The 23,381-nt window shown below is 45.5% G+C and overlaps 1 protein-coding gene across 1 annotated transcript in view; it reads right to left on the reverse strand.

The window, feature by feature from the left end:
* Nucleotides 1-11,912: 11,912 nt before the first annotated feature.
* The window catches only part of CNTFR (ciliary neurotrophic factor receptor), a 549,220-nt gene continuing 537,751 nt past the window's right edge, over nucleotides 11,913-23,381 (reverse strand). The window contains exons 8-9 of the mRNA XM_042448841.1: nucleotides 14,443-14,587; nucleotides 11,913-13,173 (exon numbers count right to left, since the gene is read on the reverse strand). Coding sequence (XP_042304775.1) covers nucleotide 13,173; nucleotides 14,443-14,587 — 146 coding nt within the window. The 3' untranslated portion in view covers nucleotides 11,913-13,172. The remainder of the gene's footprint in view (nucleotides 13,174-14,442; nucleotides 14,588-23,381) is intronic.

Here is a 23,381-nt window from a genome sequence, read left to right on the forward strand (position 1 = left end):
GGGATGCAGGAGAAGGCAGGGGATGATGGGATAGCTCTCTGGGGGTCCCTGGGGCCAGAAGCGGGATGCAGGAGAAGGCAGGGGATGATGGGATAGCTCTCTGGGGGTCCCTGGGGCCAGAAGCGGGATGCAGGAGAAGGCAGGGGATGATGGGATAGCTCTCTGGGGTCCCTGGGGCCAGGATTGGGATGCAAGAGAAGGCAGGGGATGATGGGAATTATGGGATGGGTTGCAGGGTGGCAGAGGGGGCGAGATGGCATGAAGGAGGAGGAGGAGGATGACGGAGCAGAATGCAGGGGCCAAGGGGGGTGACATCAGAGTGATTTTCCACACCAGACCAATTTGCAGTGCAGTCGAAGGGAGCCTGGAAGCAAATTCTGTGAAGTCACTTTTTTCCAGTTTTACTAAACCAGGGGTTCCTTTTAATCACTGCGGAAGCACCTCGCAAGGAGCTCCCATAGAAAGGAATGGCATCTGATAACACATTCACGTTACGATGTGAATGCGCATCGTTGGAAGCGCAGTCACGTCGGAACTGAGCCGGAAAATCTCCAAAAAGCTCTGTGTGATATACTCCTACATCTGTGTGAAGGATTTTCCATCTGACAACCCCAGAGACTCCAGCATAGCTATGCATACTTTTCTTCATTGCTTGCTAATAACAAATTATAGCCACCCCTCAGAGCCTTCATAGGCCTGACTTTTTTTTTTATTACCTTAAAACCTCTCATGCTCAGCATGTCTGGTCTTGCATCCAACACGTATTATGATAATGCAGACTCCAGATAAATCTGCCATCTGTCTTGGGACAATGCTGTACAAGTTATTTATTGGAGCCTGGTTTTTGACAGCAGGTCCCTGAAGTATGTGTGTGTGTGTGAGTGCAATTTAATAGCATTTTGAAACAACATGGCCTGCAGCCTACTGTTAATCTTGACTAGAGTATAGCTAGTAACAGAACTAGTGTGATGCAGTGGCAACATTATAGGGGTGCAGGTTGTACGGACCACACCAGGTGACGCCTTCTCCACTGCTCTGGCTCTCTTGGATGAGGGAGCCCAGGCACTGGAGAAGGAAGGGCACATGCATGTGCATGCCTCCTGCCTTCTCTGGTACCATGGATCTCAGATAAGGGAGCCAAAGCACTGGAAGAGAAATCATAGAATTATAGAATCATAGAGCTGGAAGAGACCTCAAGGACTATCAAGTCCAACTCCATTCTGCCATACAGGAACACACAAGCAACCACTCCTGACAGATGGCCATTCAGCCTCTCTTTAAAAACCTCCAAAGAAAGAGACTCCAGCACCCCATGCGGCAGTGTATTATTCCACTATCAAACAGCTCTTATTGTAAGGAAGTTCTTCCTAATGTTAAGGTGGGATCTCTTCTCCTGTACAGTAGTTTGAATCCATTGCTCCATTGCCCTGGTCTCTGGAGGAGCAGAAAACAAGCTTGCTCCATCCTTAATGTAATATCCCTTTCAATATTTGAACAGGGCTATCATATCACCCCTTAACCTTCTCTTCCTCAGGTTAAACATATCCAACTCCCTAAATTGCTCCTCATAAGGCTTGGTAGTTTCCTAACCTTTCACCATTTTGGTTGTCCTCCTTTGGACATGCTCCAGTTTCTCACCATTCTTTCCGAATTGTGGTGCTCAGAACTGGACACAGTCTTCCAGGTGAGGCCTTACTAAAGCAGAATAGAGTGGGACTCTTATTTCCCTTGATCTAGACACTATACTCCTGTTGATGCAACCAAGAATCACATTGGCTTTCTTGACTGCCACATCACATGCCCCTTCTGTGTCACTTGCTCATCTTGTCTCTGATATCCCCAGGTGGGCAGTGGGTGGGTGCGGGGTGGCCAGGCAACCATTTGAGTTAGTGAAGCCGTGGGAGGGGAGGAAGGGCAGGGTAGCCTACTGCCATTGCCTGGCAGCCCATTCTGGGTCTCGCTGGGCAGCAGCTGGTCAGGTAACTTGGGGGGGTCATGTGAGACAATGGGAGGGCAGGGGCAAGGCAGGCAGCCAGTGCCACCCCACCAGTATCCCCTTCCAGGCAATTGTACTGGGTCGTACCAATACTAGAGGCATCACTGGTATGATGTACTGGTTTGTTTGAGTGTTGGATTAGGGCTTCAGGGGACCAGGGTTAGAATCCATACTCAACCATGGGAATGGGAACCCACTAAGGGACATTAAACATGTCACCCTCTCTCAGTCTGAGAGAAAGAAAAGGGCAAACCTCCTTAGAAGAAATGCTAGGAGAGCACTGTCATAAGTCAGAGAGGACTTGGAGGCTTAAGACAATAGAGTGCGGCCATTGAATCTACAGTATATGATTTACTTGTGTGTTGTGTGTTGGCAATACTGTGTTCAGTTCAGGCCGCCACAATTCAAAAAGGATGTTGAGAAGCTGGATGGTGTCCAGAGGAGGATGACAAAATGGTGAAAGATCTGGAACCCACCAAGCCTTATGAAGGGAGACTTAGGGAGCTAGGTATGTTTAGCCTGGAGAAGAGGAGGTTAAGAGGTGATAGCCCTGTTTAGGTATTTGAAGGGGTATCATATTGAGGGTGGAGCAAGCTTGTTTTCTGCTGCTCCAGAGAATAGGACCCAGAGCAATGGATGCAAGCTAAAAGAAAAGAAATTCCAAACCTTAGGAGGAACTTCCTGATGGTAAGAGCTGTTCGGTCATGGAAGACACTGCTATGGAGGGTGGTGGAAACTCTTTCTTTGGAAGCTTTTAAACAGACCAGGTGGCCAGCTGTTGGAAGTGCTTTGACTGTGTTTTCCTGCATGGCAGAATGGGACTGGACTGCATGGCTCTTGGAGTTTATGATTCTATGATTCCAGGATTCTGTGGCTCAATAGTTAGCTGACAGGGTCGACTCTTGTTGGGACAAAACATAAGGCTGCCAGTCAATGTTGACTTTAATGTTAGGGTTAATAACACAGGCCTGCAAAATTAAGGGTCGTCATATATATATATTTTAAAAGCTGGTTTTCTAAGAATTTGGTGTTCTAAATCCAAAAAGGACCTCAGATTTGCTTCATCACAGTTTTTTCACAACTCGCTTTGACATTTCTGTGTTGTAATATGACACTGAGTGAAATGATCCTACAAAGATTTACCCTGCAAAGAGTAAGTAAGGGGTTAAAGTCTTCTAATAGACTTGCAAAATGCTTTAATCCGCTGACATGAAACACAAAATCTGTACAAAAGCATTAGAAGGAACCGCGCCGGAACTTCAGCGTCCATACTTAATCAAATCTGAGTTAATACTCAATTGATAAAAATAACAAATTGGTGAAAGAACCATGTGGAACGACAATTTTATTATGTTTTTTAAATTGAGCACCCAAAAATACATCAGTAAGAGCTACAACATTGAAGAAGGGTTTTTTCATCACATGTTGGTATAATTAATTTGTGAACATTGCTAATCAGAAAAGGAAATAATCAATTCATTGTCGCTAATGATGGGATGGTGGAAATTCAGTTTGTTGCCTTGCTTGTTAATTAATTCATTAATCAAATCTGCAGTTTTGAAAAGAGCTCTGAGCTTTAAAGGGAATGGCATATTTGGCTGTCACTGTTGTCCCCAATGACATACAGTCAGCCCTCCTTATACACGGATTTCTTATACATGGATTCAAGCATCCACGGTTTGAAAATGTTCCAAAAAAGTATAAATTTCAAATATCCAAGCCTGATTTTCCATTCTTTATAAGGGACACCATTTTGCTATGTCATTATATTTAATGGGAGTTGAGCATCCACGGATTTTGTTATCCACGAGGAATCTTGGAACCAAAGCCCAGTGTATAACAAGGGCCCACTGTATTTTGTTATTGGCTCTCTCAAAAGCCCATTTTTGTGTGTAATTTTAAGTTAGCTCTGTCATCTTATTCACCATGAGAGCTTCCAGATGTGTTGGACTACAAATCCCACCGTATTATTGCCTGGGGATTTGTAGTGAACCACATCTGGAGATTTCCAGCTTGGGATGTCTACCCCATTGCATGACATCTAACATTTTAGGCTCAGTAAGCCAGCACTGAAGCGTGTGATCCTCTTTTCTTGATGGCCCCTTGTGCAATGAACAATGAGGGCAAACTGCATATCCAGTGCATTACAGAGAGAGTGACTGTTGTTTCTTAAGTCTTGCTGGAGGAGGAGGAAACTGGCTTCGATGTCAATGGAGTGGTGAAACCATCCCAGGTTTTATCCTGAATTTAAAAGAGCAATCCAAATTGTTGAGCCTAAAACCCAGAGTGGATTCACTTCTCATCTGACATGGAGGCACCAGCCATCACCAGTAGTAGAATGCATGTAGTTTCCATTTAGAACAACCCAATAGCAGGGACTGGCAATTTTCAGAGAGTAGGGGTTCTCTATCTTAAAGAATCCTGGGATTTGTAGTTCAATGAGGCACCTGAGCTCTCTAACAGTCCAGGCTGAATACCTTACCAAACTACAAATCCCAGGATTCCATAGGATAGAGTCATAGCCTTAAAGTGGTGTCAAACTGCTTTAATTCTGCAGTGCGGCTACACCCGAGAGGACCTTAGAGGACTGCAACACCACCACACGCAGGTGACCAGCTGTCCTCACTGAAAAGGAGGACAAGATACCGCAGATTGTAAGACAATCAAGAAAAATGTAGGACATTACCAAATAAAAGCTAAAAATATCAAATATTTTTTCATCGTGCTCAAAACGGAGGACATTTTCAAACCCCTCCTGAATAAAAGGCTAAAATGTAGGACATATCCTGGGAAAGGAGGATGTCTGGTCACTCTGCCCAAATGCCCTCTAGAGTCCAAGGGAGGGGGATTTTTAGTATGCTTTTCAGAGGGAATCCTGGGACATTTTACACTCGGGGGGGGGGTTGCAAAGGAAGCGATCTGGGGCATCGACGGTGGCTGTCCGACAGTGGAACACACTCCTTCCTTGGAGAGTGGTGGAGTCTTCTTCCTTGGAGGTCTTTAAACAGAGGCTGGATGGCCATCTGTCAGTGGGGATGCTTTGATTGAGAGTTCCTGCATGGCAGAATGGGGTTGAACTGGATGGCCTTGTTGTCTCTTCCAACTCTATGATTCTATGATTCTATGATCACTTTTTGTTTGTCAAAACCTACTCCTGGACTTAAAATGGCACAGTGCCCACTCCCAAAGAGCACAGTCAAAATGCTTCCTACACTCCTAGCTACTGTTTGGGGGTATTCTGTGATTAAACACCCCCCCTCATCTCCCATTTTCCCCACTTTAAAATAATAAAATCCACAAAAGATGTCTTTAGGTAGCTGCACCGTTCTTCCTTTGCCCTACCACTGGTACACTCATCCCTCCACATTTGCTGGCGTTAGGGGCACAGGACCCCCTTGAATGTGGAAAAACCGCAAATAATAAAAACACTATGCTTTTACTAGAGAGAACACCACTCTAGGAATCTCTAGGACCTCCAGTGCAACTCTGTGGTCAACATCTGTCAGACATTGACCATAGAATTGCACCAGAGGAGCTACAAATGCCTAGTGGAATGTTCTCTCTAGGAATCTAAGTCCTTCACTGCAACTTTTAGTTAAAGTTGGCCACAGAGTTGCGCTGGAGGACCTAGATATTCCTAGAGAGAACACAGTAATAAAATCCATGAATAATCAACTCCACAAAAGTCAAAGCCACAGATGTGGAGGGGCAAATGTATTTGGAAAGGACTTCCAGTTGAGACTTTGGACAGGAGCTGTTCCTTACAATGGTCTATATATCTGTGGCTGAGATCAGCAGAGTTTGACTCCAAACAGTTTCCGTGATTAAAACTGAACCCTGGACCAAACTCAGGACTAGAACCATAGAGTTGGAAGAGACCATCCAGTCCAAACCCCTAATCTACATGCAAATGTATTGTGTAAATTGCTGCGGATTTTTGCGCATTTGCATTGACGTTTCCTTCCCTTCATGTTCCTCCACAAATTTGCATCTATTTGCCCTCCCTCTGCCCAAAATTACCAGCAATGCCAATGGTTATAAGCATGTTGTCTTTTGTAACATAAGCCTGAATATATCAGAATATAAGCTTTTCTCCCAATGAAATCTAGAGTAATTTGATTGGGATCTTTTTAGGATATGGATGCGGCATACATGAACAAAGTAGAGCTGGAAGCCAAAGTGGATCCCCTAACAGATGAGCAACACTTCCTGAGGGCCCTCTATGAGGCAGGATTCAGTCTTCTTATACTCTTTGACTAATATTGAGGCAAGTAAACCCATGAGTTCCGTAATGCACATCTTCCAGTACATAGCTCAAAGCCTTCCATCGCTTGTGGAGTTTTTTGTCCCCTGGACCACAGTGTGCAAAACGCCCAAATTTCTCTGAATCATGTGTGCCACATTCTTAATGGAATGAGGAGTATTTCAATGGTGTAGACAAGCCCTGAGAGCCAGTGTGGTGTCATGATTTGAGTGTTGGGGACCAGGGTTTGATTCCTAGCTCGGCCATGAAATCTTTTGGGTGGCCTTGGGTGAGTCACTCTCTCTCAGCCTCAGGGGAAGGCAATGGCAAAACCTCCTCTGAACAAAACTTGCAAAGTAAACCACATGGTAAGTTTGCCTTTATGGTCTCCATAAGTCAGAAAATACTTGAAAGCACGGAACACACACACACACAAACACATGGTTGGACTACAACTCTGGAGACCAGAGTTCAATTCCCCGCTTGTCCACAAAACCCACTGGGTGATGTTGGGCAAGTTGCATGGTCTCAGCCTCAGGGGAAGGCAATGGCAAGCTTCCTCTGAACAAATCTTGCCAAAAAAACCCAGTTATAGGATCACCATAAATTTGAAATGACTTGAGGGCACACAACAACAACAACAACGAGATCATGTTACCTCTACATAATCTCTCCTCCATGTACCCAATGAATATACCCAATATGGACCGATGATGTTGTTCAAAAGATATCACCAAAGGTGCTATTATGCAACTTTTATGGCTATTTAAAATCCACATGTGATAAAAGTCCCAAGTCTACTTTATCAGATAAAGTTTTGTTGTTGTTGTTGTTGTTCCTGTCCTTTTGTGTCACCTACTAATCAAAGTTTCCAGAGCACTGTGCAAAATGCTAAAATGTGAAACACTTTCATCTCTAGATGCAGCAGTAGCAGCTGTAATATAACAGCAACCACAAAGCTCAGCCGTGAAACCCATTGGGTAACCTTGGGCGAGCCGCACTCTCTCAGCCTCAGGGAAAGGCAATGGCAAAACTTCCTCTGAACAAAGCTTGCCAAGAAAACTCCATGATAGGTTTGCCTTAGGGTTGCCATAAGTTGGAAACAACTTGAAGACAAAGAGACAAAGCATGAGAAGCTAGAGGTCAACTGTCCAGTTCTACTTACTGGTCAGTCTGGCCTGATTGTGCATCACTGCACCTTCCTCCTTCCCTCCCTCCCCAAATGTGGACCCAAACAAGTTGCTTGGATGGTCAAACAACAGACACAATTCCCCATCCTTGTCCATTAGGAAGAGCCATGTGCCTTCCACTCCAGAGAAAAGCCGCCATCGGCTGTAATAAATCACTCGGGCTTTTAGGGCCCTTAATCTATAATCAGTGCATAATTAATTACCAGATGTTTTCAACACTAATGAAACATTAATAAATGATGAAGCCATATTGTCTGGTAATGGAGCATTTAAAAGGCTGACGGCGAGGAGCCGGCTAATTGTCTGACGTCCTGGAGGCACTCACTCTCACAGCGGGACCTGAAGCAATCGGAGGTTTCCTTGTGAGTTAGTAGGTGGACGAGGAGGAGGAGGAAGAATCACGAATGAGGAAAGGGAGAAGGACAGGGGTGTGTGTGTTGTTTGTGTGTAACCTGGAAAAGTATTCCAAGGGTACAATTATCTATTTCATAGAATCATAGAGTTGGAAGAGACAACAATGGCCATCCAGTCCAATCCCATCCAGCTTCTCTTAAAAGACCTCCAAAGAAAGAGACTCCACTACACTCCAAGGCAATGTCTTTCACTGTTGAACAGCTCTTACAGTAATAAAGTTCTTCCTAATGTTAAGGTGGAATCTCTTTTCCTGGAGCTTGCATCCATTGCTCCGGGTCCTATTCTCTGAAGCAGCAGAAAACAAGTTTGCTCCATCCACAATATGACATTCCTTCCAATATTTAAACAGGGCTATCATATCACTTCTTAATCTCCTCTTCTCCAGGCCAGGTGTGTGCATCATGAAAAATATTGTAAGGCTGAAATGATTGTTTCTTTCAATTCCTCTCAAACATTATCTTAATGCAAGAACCTGCAGACTTGCTGCAGACACAGAGTTCTGCAACTGACATTGCATCTGTTTCTCTCTGAAGATTTTGGTGTAACAACTGAAGAGGTAGTAGTGGGGGGGGGGGGAGCTTGTAACTAACTGGAAGCAGAAGCTCGATGGCCATCTGTTGGGGATGCTTTGTTTGAGAGTTCCTGCATGGCAGAATGGGTTGGACTGGATGGCCCTTGTGGTCTCTTCCAACTCTAGAATTCTGTGATTTTAAGTGCGAACGCAAATGTTCAATGGCTGTTCAATCCCAGTGATTCAAATGGGGCACTGAAGGCACTGCAGAATAGTTATGCACCATCAAAGAAAGCACAAATACATGTGAAATGGCTACACTTGTGGAACTCTGCTTTTTGCAGCCATGAACTGAATATGGACCTTATCACACATGGGGGGTTTGCAGCTCCGATCTGCAGTCACTCTTGTTCTAGCAATGCAAAGCGTGATGTTTTTTCACACCAGATCCAGAGTCACTCCTGTCTAGTAATGCGAATTAAGGTTAAAACGTGATGTTTTCCCACACCTGGTTGCCTTTCTGTTGCCCTTCCGAATCGAGGGGGAAGTGGAGTCAGTTCTATTCCTAGCAAGTCACGTGATGCGGATTCAAGCAAAGGGGAGTGAGTGCACATTGTATTACCACAACGATTCGAATCGGCCCCCTTGCACATGCTCAGTGGGGTTCTGGATGCTGTCCTCCTTCCCTGCCCCCTCCTTAGCTGTCATCCTGCATGGAGTGAAGAAGCAGTCAGGGGATGATGGGATAGATGGCAGTTTAGCAGAGAGGGTGAGATGGGAATGCAGGAGCAATCGGGGGATGATGGGATGGATGGTAGGAGGTCACTGGTGCCAGGATTGGGATGCAGGAGAAGGCAGGGAATGATGGGATAGGTCGCTGGGGGTCCCTGGGGCCAGGATCGGGATGCAGAAGAAGGCAGGGGATGATGGGATAGCTTGCTTGGGTTCGCTGAGACCCGGATCGGGATGCAGGAGAAGGCAGATGGGATAGCTCACTGAGGGTCCCTGGGGGCCAGGATCGGGATGCAGGAGAAGGCAGAGGATGATGGGATAGCTCTCTGGGAATCGCTGAGGCCAGGATCAGGATGCAAGAGAAGGCAGAGGATGATGGGATAGCTTGCTGGGGGTCCCTGGAGCCAGGATCGGGATGCAGGAGAAGGCAGGGGATGATGGGATAGCTCACTGGGCGTCCCTGGGGCCAGGATTGGGATGCAGGAGAAGGCAGGGAATTATGGGATGGGTTGCAGGGTGGCAGAGGGGGCAAGATGGCATGAAGGAGGAGGGGGGATGACAGAGCAGGATGCAGGGGGCCAAGGGGAGTGACATCAGAGTGGTTTTCCACACCAGACTAATTCGCAGTGCAATCGAAGGGAGCCTGGAAGCGAATTCTGTGAAGTCACTTTTTTCCGGTTTTACCAAAATGAGGGATCACTTTGGAATCACTGCAGAAGCACCTCGCAAGGAGCTCCCATAGAAAGGAATGGCGTCTGATAGCACATTCACTTTACGACGTGAATGCGCATCTTTGGAGGCACAGTCATGTCGGAACTGACCTGCAAAAGCTCTAAAAATCTCTACGTGATAAACCTGTATGTCTACTGAACAATGGCCCCCAAAGTATAACCACATATGTAGTGGAAGACGCTTCCTGAAAGGGCAGTGGGGTCTACCTCTTTGGAGGTTTTTAAACAGAGGCTGGGTGGCCAACTATCCAGAGTGCTTTGAATGTGAGTTCCTGCATGGCAGGGAGTTGGACTGGATGGCCCTTGAGCTCTCTTCCAACTCTAGGATCCTATGATAGCCATGTTTAAACATTTGAAGGGATAGCATATTGAGAATAGGACAAGCCTGTTTTCTACTGCTCCACAGACTAGAACATGGGACAAGGGATCAAAGCTACAGGAAAAGTGATTGCACCTAAACATTGGGAAGAATTTCCTGATGGTAAGAGCTTTTCAGTGCTGGAAGATGCTGCTGCTTTGGAGGCTGGTGGAGTCTCCTTCATTGGAGGCTGTTTTTAAAGAGAGGCTGGATGGCCATTTGTCTGATGGAGGATTGTGTCTTCCTGCATGACAGTCTTGGACTAGGTGGCCCTTGAGGTCTCTTCCAACTCTAGGCTTGTATGAATGTAACTAAATGCAATGTCATCTTGTTAATGAATTGCAACCCCCAACACACACACACACACACCTGTATATGCAATATGTATCAATGTACACAATGAAATGTCCCTTTGGTATCCACTGGGGTTTGGTTCCAGGAACCCTCCCCCCAATAGATACCAAAGTCTGAGGATGCTGAAGTCCCATTAGAAATAAGAGTAATGAAATGGTGCCCTTTATATAAAATGGCAATTTTGAAGCTAATTTTGTGTGTGTTTGTGTGTTGGGGGGGGGAGTATTTTCAAGCCATGAATGGTTGAATCTGTGGATGCAGAATAAAATATATAGGGCAGACTGTAAAATGGTGTTCCTTATATAAAATGGCAAAAAGAAGGGTTAGTTTTTGGAATTTTTTTTGAGGGGGAGGGATATTTTCAAGCCATGGACTGTTGCATATGTGGATGCAAAACCTGTGGATATAGAGGGTCATTGACCGTAAATGTGCAGCTTAAGTATGCATAAAACCCATTTTTGGAAGGGGGAGAGAGCATTCAGTTCTTGACAGCTGCTCCTGTTCCTTAACAGAGAGAAGGGGGCAAGGGAGGAAGTGATTCTGACCATGAAGTTCTGCCCACCCTGCACTGCTGGGGGCTATTGTGTCTCTGAGGCTGAGAGAATGTGACTTTCCCAGGGTTACCCAGTGGGTCTCCATAGTCAAATAGGGATTCAAATAGTCAAATAGCTTAGCTCTCCCCCTGGGGATCCTTTTCCGAAACCCCAGTCATGGCCACTTGGAGACCCATCTGGAGAGACATCAGGGATACTCACTAAAGAAAGTGAATGCTGAACGCCACCAGTACCAGGCTGACTACCAAGGAAACTGCCACGGCTCCATCGCTGCTTTGCTCATCTGAGTCATACATGCTGGTGGTGGGGGGTACCATGAATGCTGATCAGTGGGTCTCCATAGTCAAATAGGGATTCAAATCCTGGTCTCTCAGAGTTTTAGTTCACCACTCAAACCACATTTTCAGGGCAAGACTTCTGCCAAGAGCCTTTCATTGCCATCCCTTCATTGCCAAGGAAAAGGTGGGCATACTCCATTGGTCAGCCCTTGCCTAAGCTGAGACTAATCTCTAGGGTCAGAACTGCATCCCTCATTCCTCCCTTTCCCACTGGTAAGTAACAACAACCTCCTCCACCTGTGTGTTGGGACACAGAATGACACATGCCATGTTATATTCATATGTAGGATTTCAGCCAATGTGCATCCATGTGCAATGGCAATGTATGTGCAATTCCATTTCTGCAGCCTTTCTCCATCAGACAAAAATGTCCAATGTCTTCTGTGGGGAAAACTTACACCTCTGTAAGAGACCAGTAAGATGCCAGCTCCTGGCCTGGATGTTTTCTCTTAAAACAACAACAACATGTTCACCGAAAAGTCATAATGAAATGGTCACATTTAATGAACAACCTCTCTCCTATGTCTGCCCCCCTGCCCCCACCCCACATGTATGCGCGTGAGTGTGATTTTGTAATATTTTTATATACATCTATAAAAAGTTCAAATACATGGTTCATTTGGAATAATAGGACGTACGGTATTAAATACTGCACTTTGAACCAGGGGGAGGTGGGGAAAGGGGAGGGCCAAAAGGGGGCATTACAAAAACAGGACTTGGGGTTTTTTTGGAGGGAGAGGTACAGAAGGGGTGTGTGTGTGGGGGGGACATTTCAGTGTCATTACATTTCCCTTACGTATACACCCCACTCCCCAGTAATAAGACCAATACACAAACCCAAGTGTTTCTTTGTATAAACAGGATGGGTGCAGTTACAAACGGAGGGAGTCAAGAAGTCAGGGAGGGGAAGCGACGTTCCAGGATCGGTTCCTCCATCTTGTTCCGATCAGGGAGACACACCGTTTGTATTTCAGGCTGCAGGTGTGTACAGTTATATGCGTTGTCCTTTTGTTTTGTTTTTTAAAAAGAAAAACAACCTCATTTCCACCCTCCACCATCACTGCTCTTGACACACACATACGAGTCTTGTGGCCCCCAGAGTTTCTTTCCTTTCTGGTGGTGGGGGGATACTGATGCTTTCCCATACTTCTTTTTTGCTAGTTTTGCTTGGCCAAGGACTTGTGACAGGTTCGCTCTTCTCACAGCTGGAAAGAAGAGGAGTTGCATCTGCAGGGTTGGTCCCCCTTCTGCCCCCGACAATTTCGAGCCAGGTGAGTGGCCTCCCCACCTGAGCTGTCCAATCCAGCTTGCTTCTGTGGCCCAGAGTTGCAGGGGAGCATCTTTGGCATGATGGCTTAGCTGTATGATCCGAACTCAAGGCCAGGATAGCTGGTGCTCCCTCCTGCTCCCCTCTGTCCCACCCTCCACCCTCCCTTCCTCTTTTCACTCTACCAGGTCAGACCCCCAGCACCCCACCCCAAAGTCCTTCAGTTTTGCCCAAGAAGCATTTCTCTGTCCTTTGAAAGGGTTCCTTGGCTGAATTTTCAACTCAGGGAAGGTGGAGATGGTGGGGTGCCAGGCAGGGCAGGGAGCCAAGAAGGGGGATCTCTGGATTTAAGAGGACTCCTCCTTCAAGGAAATGAAGCAATGAAGAGAAACATGACACGTCCTTCAGACCATGTGCAAAACAGAAGCAAAGACAGACGGTCTGGCAAGTTGGTGACCTTCCTCAGTGGGGCTTGGAGGCAGGGTCTATAGGAATGGGGAATTGGGAAAAAAGGAACAAAAGAGAGAAAAAGAAGGGGAGTTAGTGTCCTATTCTTGTAGTTCAGGGATGCAGCCCACCAGGGCTTCCTACCTAGTCTGCGAATGTCTTCTGCTCTTATCTCCAATCAATGATTGGTGATAAGAAGCTATTTGGAGCCCAGCAAGCTATTTCATGGAACCCAGCTGTGCTTTGCATGCCTGAAAGCAGTTCCACCAGAACCAACCCATGAGTAGACATGCCTCATAAACATGGGGATGTGTCCCAATTACATCTCATTCCAACTGTGTGGCATTGGTTTTGCCTTGAGCCTTTGGCCTTGCCCACTGCCGAACAGGAAACCCCAAGATCCATTCTGCCTTCTGGAGTGAGAATTGTACCCTATTGCTCTCATGCAATTGTGGGGAAGAACTCGTTTTTTTTAGGGAAAGATGGCTTTAGCACCATTTGAGCTTTTCAATAGGAGAGAGAGCAGGACAGATTTTAGCCATTAAAACATGCATGATTAAGAAGGAACAAATGATAGCTTGGAAATGGAGTAGTTGGTCTTTAATTTCTCAGACATGCAATCCCTCCATCTGTCCTTCAGACACCTGAGGATTTTATTCCTGTTGTCAACTCTCAGGGCAAGCATATCACTGGACTGGGAGGGGCATTGCCCTGGGGTCCCCTTTTGGTCCTCCAGTCCTTGTCCCAAGATGGCTAGAACCCTGTAGTTAGTAGACGTGTACATCCAGTAGGTGAATGGTGAGTCAACCCATAGGTAAATCCCATTGGACCAAGAGGTCTACTCTATTGGGGACAGAGGGCCTGTGCAGTTCACCTCTAAGGGGCAGCCTGCAGCCACATTCAGGTGCGCTAGGTCAAAGTGCAAAAAGGAGCCACTTGAAGGCTCTTCTGAGGGTGCAGCGCCAGAGGAGCACTGTGGAGCAGTGCGTGGCATCATGGCACCCTGGGAGCAGAGTCGGGGTGTACATCATGTGGACGTGACGCCCCGACTCCACACCCAGGATGGTCTTCATGGCCGGTCTGCACAGGGCCAAAGTAAAGGATTTGGATCAATGGCTGCTATGTTTCGAGGACTCATTTGCCTTTAATGGAATTACAGCATCATAGAACTGGTAGGGACCACAAGGTCCATCTAATCTGAGAAGAAGGATATAAATAAAACTTAGCTCTCTCCCTGGGGATCCTTTTCCGAAACCCCAGTCATGGCCACTTGGAGACCCATCTGGAGAGACATCAGGGATACTCACTAAAGAAAGTGAATGCTGAATGCCACCAGTACCAGGCTGACTACCAAGGAAACTGCCACGGCTCCATCGCTGCTTTGCTCATCTGAGTCATACACGCTGGTGGTTGGGGGTACCATGAATGCTGATGTGCTGGCGGTTGTCGTCTCTGCCAGGAAAGGAAAGAATAAGAGTGGAGGCCAGGAGGTGAATCAAGCTGGCATTCTGTCCTCACTGCACACTTTTTGAGCACAGAGCAACTTAATAGTAGTTACATGCAATTAGTCCCCCCTCCCCCATCAAATAAGGTACAGTCATGTTACATTGCACTGTAACTCAACCTGGCATTATGGCCAGATCAGTGTATGGGGATTGTGGTGTACAAATGCCCGTGTGCAGTTTTAAGATGTTATGGTCAAGATTTGACATTGCTCATTTTAGTAGATTACTAGACATGGCTTTTAAACTGCAATTACAGCCGGGGGGGGGGGGCACCTTTGGTGATACTTAATGCATGCTGCCACCTCCAATCCACAGCTGCTGTGTATCTGAAGTACGCTTAGAGCATCTCTTTTCATTGACAGGGAAAACTTATCAATGAGCTCCCAATTGTTTTTTCTTTTTATTTTAAAACTTAAACCACATTAAATCCAATAACGTCCAAAATATTGGATTTAATATATGGCCTAAAATCACATTAGCAGAAGTCTGGGATTGCATGAAAAAAACAACAATAAAAACCCCCAAAGCATGCTGAGTAAGGGCCAGGGTATAAAGGCAAGGTTAAGCAGGAGCATGGGATAGAGCACAATGGCAGAAGCAGCCCCAGTTGTGCAGCTGGCCAGATGTGTGAGAATAGCTGCTCTGAAACTGCAAAATGTAGGCCATGCAAGAAAAATGTAGGCTATTACCAAATGAAAGCTAAAAACACTGATCTACATATCCATTCATTTCCTATGGTTTATTTACAGCTATATTAGAGATATTGTATTTTATTATGGACTCAGTCGTATTTTTCTGATTAACTTGTCTTCATTAAAATGCTTTGTTGGCTTGCAATATACTTACTGAACTCTGAGCAAGACAAATGCTTAAAATTGGACTTTACTAGCCACAAACCCTTGACTGAATCTATGTTTAAATCATTCCTTTCATTTGTCCACAGTGCTGAAATTAAGGGGAAAGCCCTTCCAACATGCGTATTGAGTCCTCAAGCAGCCCATTGCCTAAGACGTTTGCTGTCCTTTCCCCCTCTGAGAAACAAATGTACCCCAAGCTTTTGCTGGCTGCTGCTCTAGGAAAAAAGTATTTAGAAGGACCCATCCTGTCCTCCTTTTTGCAGCAAGGACAGCCTGCCATGTAAGTGAATTTCTCAAAGGGGAGGAGCAAACATGGAGTTGCTCGATGGGCTTCTTAGTCATGCTTAAAATGGAGGACATCTAGGAATTCCTCCAGGACAGAAGGCTGAAATGTAGGAGATGTCCTGGAAAAAGAACATGTCTGGTCACCTTGCTTTGGAGAACCCAGCAGATGATGTCACCAGTCTGCACCTGGCTATTAGGACCTAGCCGCCAGATGCTCCTTCAACCCCCATGCTCTCCACTAGCCAAAGAATGGCTCTTAGGTGATGGTGGTGGGACTTTAACATCCAAACTGAGAGTCTGGAGGGGCTTTGGTGACTGCAAAAGGTGGAGGAGAACACCAACCTCTGCAAAGACCAAAATAAGACACATGCCGGTGGACTCATACTTGGATAAACCAATAACCACAGCTTGTGACACAACTCTAGTGCTGAATGGCAACATTGTCCAACCAACTATCTAACTGAAAGAGTTAGATATCCTGATTTGGTGTCATCTGCAAATTTGATAAGCATGCCCTCTCTTCTTTCATCTAAGTCATTGATAAAGGTGTTGAATAGCTCTGGGCCCAGGACAGAACCCTATTGGCCACCCCACTAGTCACTTCTCTCCAGGAGGAAGAAGAGGAGCTATTGTTGAGCACCCTTTGTGTTTGGCAGGTCAACCAATTACAGATCCATTTAACAATTGCCTTTTACTATCTTGTTTGCAAGAATGTCATGAGGAACCTTGTCAAAGGCCTTACTGAAATCAAGGTATGCAATATCCACAGGGGTCTCTTGCAGATGCCTGTTGGCAGTGTATCCAGCTCCAGAAAAACAGTGGGTGCATCTCCGTTGAGCCCCTCATGCTCCAACAGCACAGTACTGTATAGGAGGCTGTGTCTCTTACAAAACTAGAGATTTGATGTGGGAGGGGTGAGATAGCATTGAGAGACATAGAATCATAGAATCCTAGAGTTGGAAGAAATCCCAAGGGCCATCCAATGCAACCTCATTGTGGCATGGAGGAAGGCACCATTCAACTCCTCCCTGTGACAGACGGCCACCCAGCCTCTGTATAAAATCCTTCAAAGAGGCTCCACTGCCCTCCAAGCCAATGTATTTTACTATTGAAGAGCTTTTACTGTTAGGAAGTTCTTCCTAATGTTGGGGTGGAATCCCTTTCCCGATAGTTTGGATCCATTGCTCCAGGTACTGTTCTCTGGAGCTGCAGAAAACAAGCTTGCTCCACCCTCAATATTAATATTTAAACATGGCTATCATGTCACCCCATGATCATCATTTCTCCAGGCTAAACATACCCAGCTCCCTAAGCCATTCCTCATAGGGCCTGGTGGTTTCCAGACCTTTCCCCATTTTGGTCGCCCTCCTCTGGGCATGCTCTTGAATTGTGGTGCCCAGAACTGGATATAGGATTATTCCAGATGGGGCCTGACCAAAATAGAATAGAGTGGTATTATTCATTCCCTCAGTTTAGACACTGTTCTCGTACTGATGCAGCCTAGAACTGCATTGGAATTTTTAGCTGCTGCATCACACTGTTGACTCATGTTCAACTTGTGGTCTAGTAGGACTAATAGATTCCTTTCACATGTACTGTTGTCAAGCCAGATCTATGTATCTATGCCAGATATGTGTCTCCCAACAGAATATCAACTGCATTAAAAAAAAACTGACCGAAGGATGATGAGATGACAAAATGAATGCAGTATCCTGGAATCAGTTGGGCTACTTAGATTTCATTAAAGTCATTAAAGATTTAGGATTGCAGATGCAAGTGGCTTTTCCCCCCTGAACTGTGTGTTCAGGTATGTGGCCACCAGAGGGCAGTGCAGGCCTACTGAAAACTCAAGGCTGCTCTATTCATCACATTTGCCCTCTTTTCTGTAGGGGAAAATGTCATTGAGAATGATGCTATTTTGTTTCAACGGGAAAGCTTATGTTTTGTTCTGCATGTTTCTGATTGTCACTGATCATCACTGGTACAGATTTTTAGTTTTACATGCCAAACTGAACTAGACCCAAAGTGGGGAGACTTTTGCAGATATTTATTTAAGGAAGCCTTACCCATGGTTTGGATGCTCACCAATTCAGAACTGGGATAAACTTCCATTAGCAAGTATCTCTCCTGTCCCACCTGGATCAATTTGCCCTCCAAGATGGCATCATGTAGCCAAACTGACTGGCCATGGGGTGTTGTGATGTCACTGCATGGACATTACAATCCCCACTTGGCCAGGAACACCCACCTATTTGTTATCAATTGGCTGGGATCTCCCACATATTTGTTGCTAATAGCTGTTTAGAGTCCCATTTGGGAGAAAAGTGGAATATAATCCAAATAAATAACTAAAAAAGAAAGAAAGAAAACAGATTTAGGGCTGAATCCAATTAGAATAAATCTTTCAAATCAGTGGTGAAGTCATGAGTTAATATACAAATACATCCCATCAATTCAATGGGTCTACTCTAGTCAGGACAACCAATAGGAAGCAGGCCTTAATAATGAAGGGGAGAAGGGAATGGCGTGACAGCAAAGATCACAAACACATTGCAGCAAACAAAACAGAAAGGAAGTGAACCCTCCTAAAACCAGTACCATACCATCCCAGTCTCATTTGATTTTGGAACCAAGTAGGGTTGGATCTGGTTAGTTTGTGAACGAGAACTGAGTAAGGAATGCCAGCCAATCTCAAAGTTAAACCAATGGCCAGGCAATGCCTGCCTTCTATAAGTGCACTCCAGCACTGAATAGTGAGAACGCATGAAGTCACATGGTTGGATTTGTTGGCTTTAAAGTAAAATATACCACCAAGATGTAACATCACTCACAAGGGACCTTACAATTGCAGAAGAGTAAAGCGGGGTGGATATTTTGGACTTCAGCTCCCAGAAGCCTCAGCCGTCTTGGCTTGAGGTTCTGGGAGTCGAAGTCCAAAACACTTGGAAGGCAGAGTTTGGGAACCAGTGACCAGTCCATTCAGAGTGAGAAGCGCTGCCCTGATTCTGAGCTGGCATTGCTGACTGTGCTAGTTGGCTCTCTCTGCGGCAGAGATCCTGTGGCTCTGAAGCAGCCATAGTCTGTGTTTAAACAAACAAACAAACAAACAAACAAACAAATCAACACTGCCAAAAACAGGCTGGTGAAACAAACAGCCAAGAAGAACAGGATGCAATCAAAACCAGGGAGATATTTTGAACACACCCTGTTCCAAAAGCATCCCTTTGCTTTGCAGGAAAATGTTGGGCGCAGCTCTCAAACAATGAGATCAAGTTTGCTTTTTTAAAAAAATACTTATTGGGGTCATTTTTTGTAATTATTATTATAAGTAAACAACTATGTACAAAACAATAAAGCAAAAGAAAACAATTCATCTCACAACTTTGAATTATGTTGCAGGTCTGCTTCTTCGGTTCTGTTTAACGTAAGTGGTCATTTTAAAGTCCATTGCTGTCTTTGTGCAAATCTAGTTCAGAATGTCTGACCAAAGGTTCATATGAGATAGAGGTTGTCTTCTCTTACTTCTGTCTTTGTTTAACAAGTCGAACCATTTGTCTATGAAAGGTCCTGATTTTGGTCGTCCTGCGTAACTTGCCATTCTGTCAGGCAGTTTTTCGAGTACCTATAGGTCCCATACCTTTTCCCACCACATAAAGATACCTCCCCTGTTTTCCAGCATCTGGCAATTTCTACACTGGCCGCTGCAATGAAGAAATCTATGAGGTCCACATATATTGATAACAAAAGCATTTCTGGACATAACTCAACTTCTTGGTTGCTAATCAAGGAAATTTGTTCAAGTACCAACTGCCAAAATGTGTTTATTTTGGGGCAGTCTACCTGCAGTTGTAGAAATGCGCCATTACAATGACAGCCGTGCCAACATTTGGAGGAAACATTTTTAACCATTCTGGCAGCTTCGCTGGAGTCAAATACCACCTGGGCATCATTTTCAAGGGGTTTTCTCTAATCCGTGCTGATTTGGATTTAAAAGGGGTGGAAGACCAAACTGTACTCCATTTTGAAATGACAATTGAAAGATTCAAATCCGTTTCCCGGGTTAGTTCTCTGCCACGGACGTTTTGGTAAGAGTGGTCAATCAAACAGTTTTAGATTAAAGATGATAGTTCTTTGGTGCTTTGGGAATGGGGAATACACCTCAAAAAAGGTAAGTAATCTAGGTGGTCCTCCTTTTTCCTTTAATTTGTGTGTAAAAACAATTATCTGATGTAGATGAAACCAACTAGTTTTTAATGGATCTAGATCTAAAGTCAGTTTGTCAATTGTTTTTGGTCTGCTATTATGAAAAAAGTCTCGGAGAAAGTATACACTGTTGTTGTTGTTGTTGTTCCCATCCATGGAATTGATTGAATTTATCAGGGGAATAGAAAGATTTGTGGACCAGAAACAGGCAAATAGGAGAGGAATGTGGTGCTAGAATTTGCTCACATCTTGACCATATCTTTACTGACATTTAAAGCCATGGATTTTTAATTTTTTTAAATGTTTTTAATTACTGAGATCAAGCCTGCTACATTCAACATGGAAAGCAGACCTAATCTTTGGAAAATGCATGGGCTTGAACCTTGGAGAATCTGCAGGTGAAGGGAGATTCAGGGCTGCGCCATGTCCTAGATCCACAGCTGATGCTCTTCAGAGGCCCCTTGCTGCTTAAGATCTTGGTGGAATGAAAGAAGAGGAGAGGTGGCATCTTAAGGCGACCAGATCCATGCTGAGGTTCTTGATCAGTGATGGTGAACCTTTTAGAGACCGAGTGCCCAAACTGCAACCGAAAACCAACTTATTTATTGCAAAGTGCCACATTCCTCTGGCTTTCTAGGTACTAACTCTGGCAAACTCTGTACTGGGGTGATGGTGCGCGTGCCCATGGAGAGGGCTCTGAGTGCCCCCTCTGGCACCCGTGCCATCGGTTCACCATCACTGTCCTAGATCAAGCTAGCAATCTATGTCTTCTGACAGCTGCTTGATCTGTTTACTTCCAGGGCAGCAAATGTGACTCAGAGCATGAGGAAGTGGATGGTCTGAGCTGTAAGGAGAAGGAAAACCAGGGTCCCCCCCCCCCAGCACCTGCTATCCTGAAAAATACAGCCCACATCATCTGATGAGAGGATGACTGAGTCATCTTGCAATAGGCAATAAGAAAACCTCAGCCCTGCAGATGCACATTTTCAGTGTCTAACTGGCCACCTTCCTCTCTCATTAAGACAGCTCTTCTCCTTCAAAAGGATTGCTAACAGAGACAACAACCCTGTTAGCCAAGGAGCTGAAGACTTGCAAGGGGGTCTGTTTCACAGGTCTGGAAAGGGATTGTGGCCTTGCAATGTGATTTGCTTCTTCACACAACACACAATCTGAGAAATGGTTGGGTCAGGAGATGGTGATGGCTTTGAGAAGAAGTTAAGACACATTGGGAGTTATGCACACTCCTACTGGGTCAGGCTATTGGCTGATCTAATCTCCAACAGCCTGCTAAGACATGGGCCAACATGACCATCCAAGATGGACTGGGGAAAATTTGGACCCAGGGCCACATATGGCTCCCAAGGCTATATTTTGGACAGCCTTTTTCTGGAAAGAGCAGTTGTTCGCCTCTGAAATGGGTTCTAAATTCCCTCTGCACTGTTTAGCATTTTCAGCACCGTACTCCTTTCCAAACCTAGAAATCTGGACTTCTTTCTGGCCACTTATATTTTAAGAAGCATTTTCCCTGGCTGATCCAAGACATGGACAATTGCTTTCTGGACCTGCTGTTCTCCATCATCAGAAACAAAGCTTGGGTTGATTTATACCCAAGTCTTTCTGCCTGGGATTGATCCAGAGACTTCAGATGCATGCAAAAGAAATGTTTTGACACCTTTCCTCTCCCTTCACAGAGGAGGAGGGCTATTAACAGCCATGGATCATGACAGCTAGATAGACCCTCCATCTTCAGACACAGTGTACCTGCAACACTGAAGATAACGGAAAAAATGGAGACCATCCCTAAGATAGATAAATGGATCTACCTGTCATGACTGGGAGGGAAATCATACCTAGGACAGGTAAAAAGAACCTCCATTTTCAGATAAAATGCATGTTGGTGACAGAGAGAAGGAGGTCAGGAGAGATAAAAAGTAACAGATAATTATTCTAAATAGTAACTCCATCTTCAGAGACAGTATACTTCAATTCAGGGGACAGAGAAGAGGGAGGCCATCCCTATGACAGGTACATGGGCACTCTATCTTCAGAGACAGTGTACCTATAATTCAGGGGACAGAGAAGAAGTAAGAGGTCAAGCCTAAGAGACTCCATCTCCAGGGAGAGTGAAGCTTTCCTCCTGGACACAGAAAAGCTATTTTGAAGAAAGATAAATGGAACCTCCATCTCCAGAGACAATCTACCTGTCATGCTGGGGACGGAGGAGAGGAAAGACATCCCAAAAGGAGACCCTCCATCTTCAGAGACACTGTACCTGTAATTCAAGGGACAGAGAAGAAGGAAGAGGCCAACTCTAGCAGCCTCCATCTTCAGGGATAGTGCTGAAGACAGAGAGGAGGGAGGCCATTTTGAGGATAGATAAATGGAACCTCCATCTTCAAAGAGAATCTATCTACTGTGCTGGGAACAGAGGAGAGGAAAGACATCCCGAAAGGAGATAAATGAACCCTCCAAAATGAGTGAATGTGCTCCTGTAATGCTATAGATGGGAGAAGAGGGAGACCTCCCCTGGATAAATGGAACCTCCACCTTCAGGGGCAGTTTACCAGCAAACCTGAGGGCAGAGAAGAGGAAACTGTGAGAGTGAAATGTCCTGGCCAGCACAGCTGGTCCTTTGCAGCTCTCTGATCCGGGACTGTGCCGTGTTGGTATTTCCAACAGCACAACGGGGAGCCTGTTAGCGAGGAAAGCCACAACGTTAACAGCTCTCTGTTTCTAGGAAAGAGCTGGGCTCCCTTCCAAGTGCATTATGTGATATCGCCGGCCTCCGGCTTCCCAGAAGGAGTCCAGGCCTGTCCCCCTCGCTGGCACCGCTGGCCCTCTGGGGTTGGGAAATCAGGCAGAGAGCCTGCCCGCTACTAGGAAGGGACTGGGAGACGTGCCAAAGTCCCTTGGGGAGCTCTGGCCACACACACACACAAACAAACACACATAGGAGGGAGTGTGCAGATGTATTGCTGTGGCTTGTGAGACATTTCAAGAGCGCAACAGAGGTCGGCTTGTAGCAGCTGCTGCATTGGGGACCAGGCAAGGCAGATTTCAGATTAACAGAACCACAGAATTATAGAATTGGAGGGCACACCAAGGGCCATTTAATCCAACCCCTTGCAGGAATCCACAACCAAAGCATCCTTCACAGCCAGCCATCTGATCATTGGCCAAAATGCTACATCATGCTTGCACTGTGTCAGTCTACACTCATGCAGTGTTACACTGTCCTTCTGTTGAAATCCAATACTGTGCAACCAACTGCATATCTGCAATAATCTTTGCCCATTCACCATTGCGCCACAAGGGATGTGCAGCGAAGAAGGTGGTACTGTATATACTCGACTATAAGTTGACTTCATGTATAAGTTGAGGGCAGGTTTTGGGGCC

The sequence above is a fragment of the Sceloporus undulatus genome, chromosome 2 (genome assembly GCF_019175285.1).
Source record: "Sceloporus undulatus isolate JIND9_A2432 ecotype Alabama chromosome 2, SceUnd_v1.1, whole genome shotgun sequence".
NCBI lineage: Eukaryota > Metazoa > Chordata > Lepidosauria > Squamata > Phrynosomatidae > Sceloporus > Sceloporus undulatus.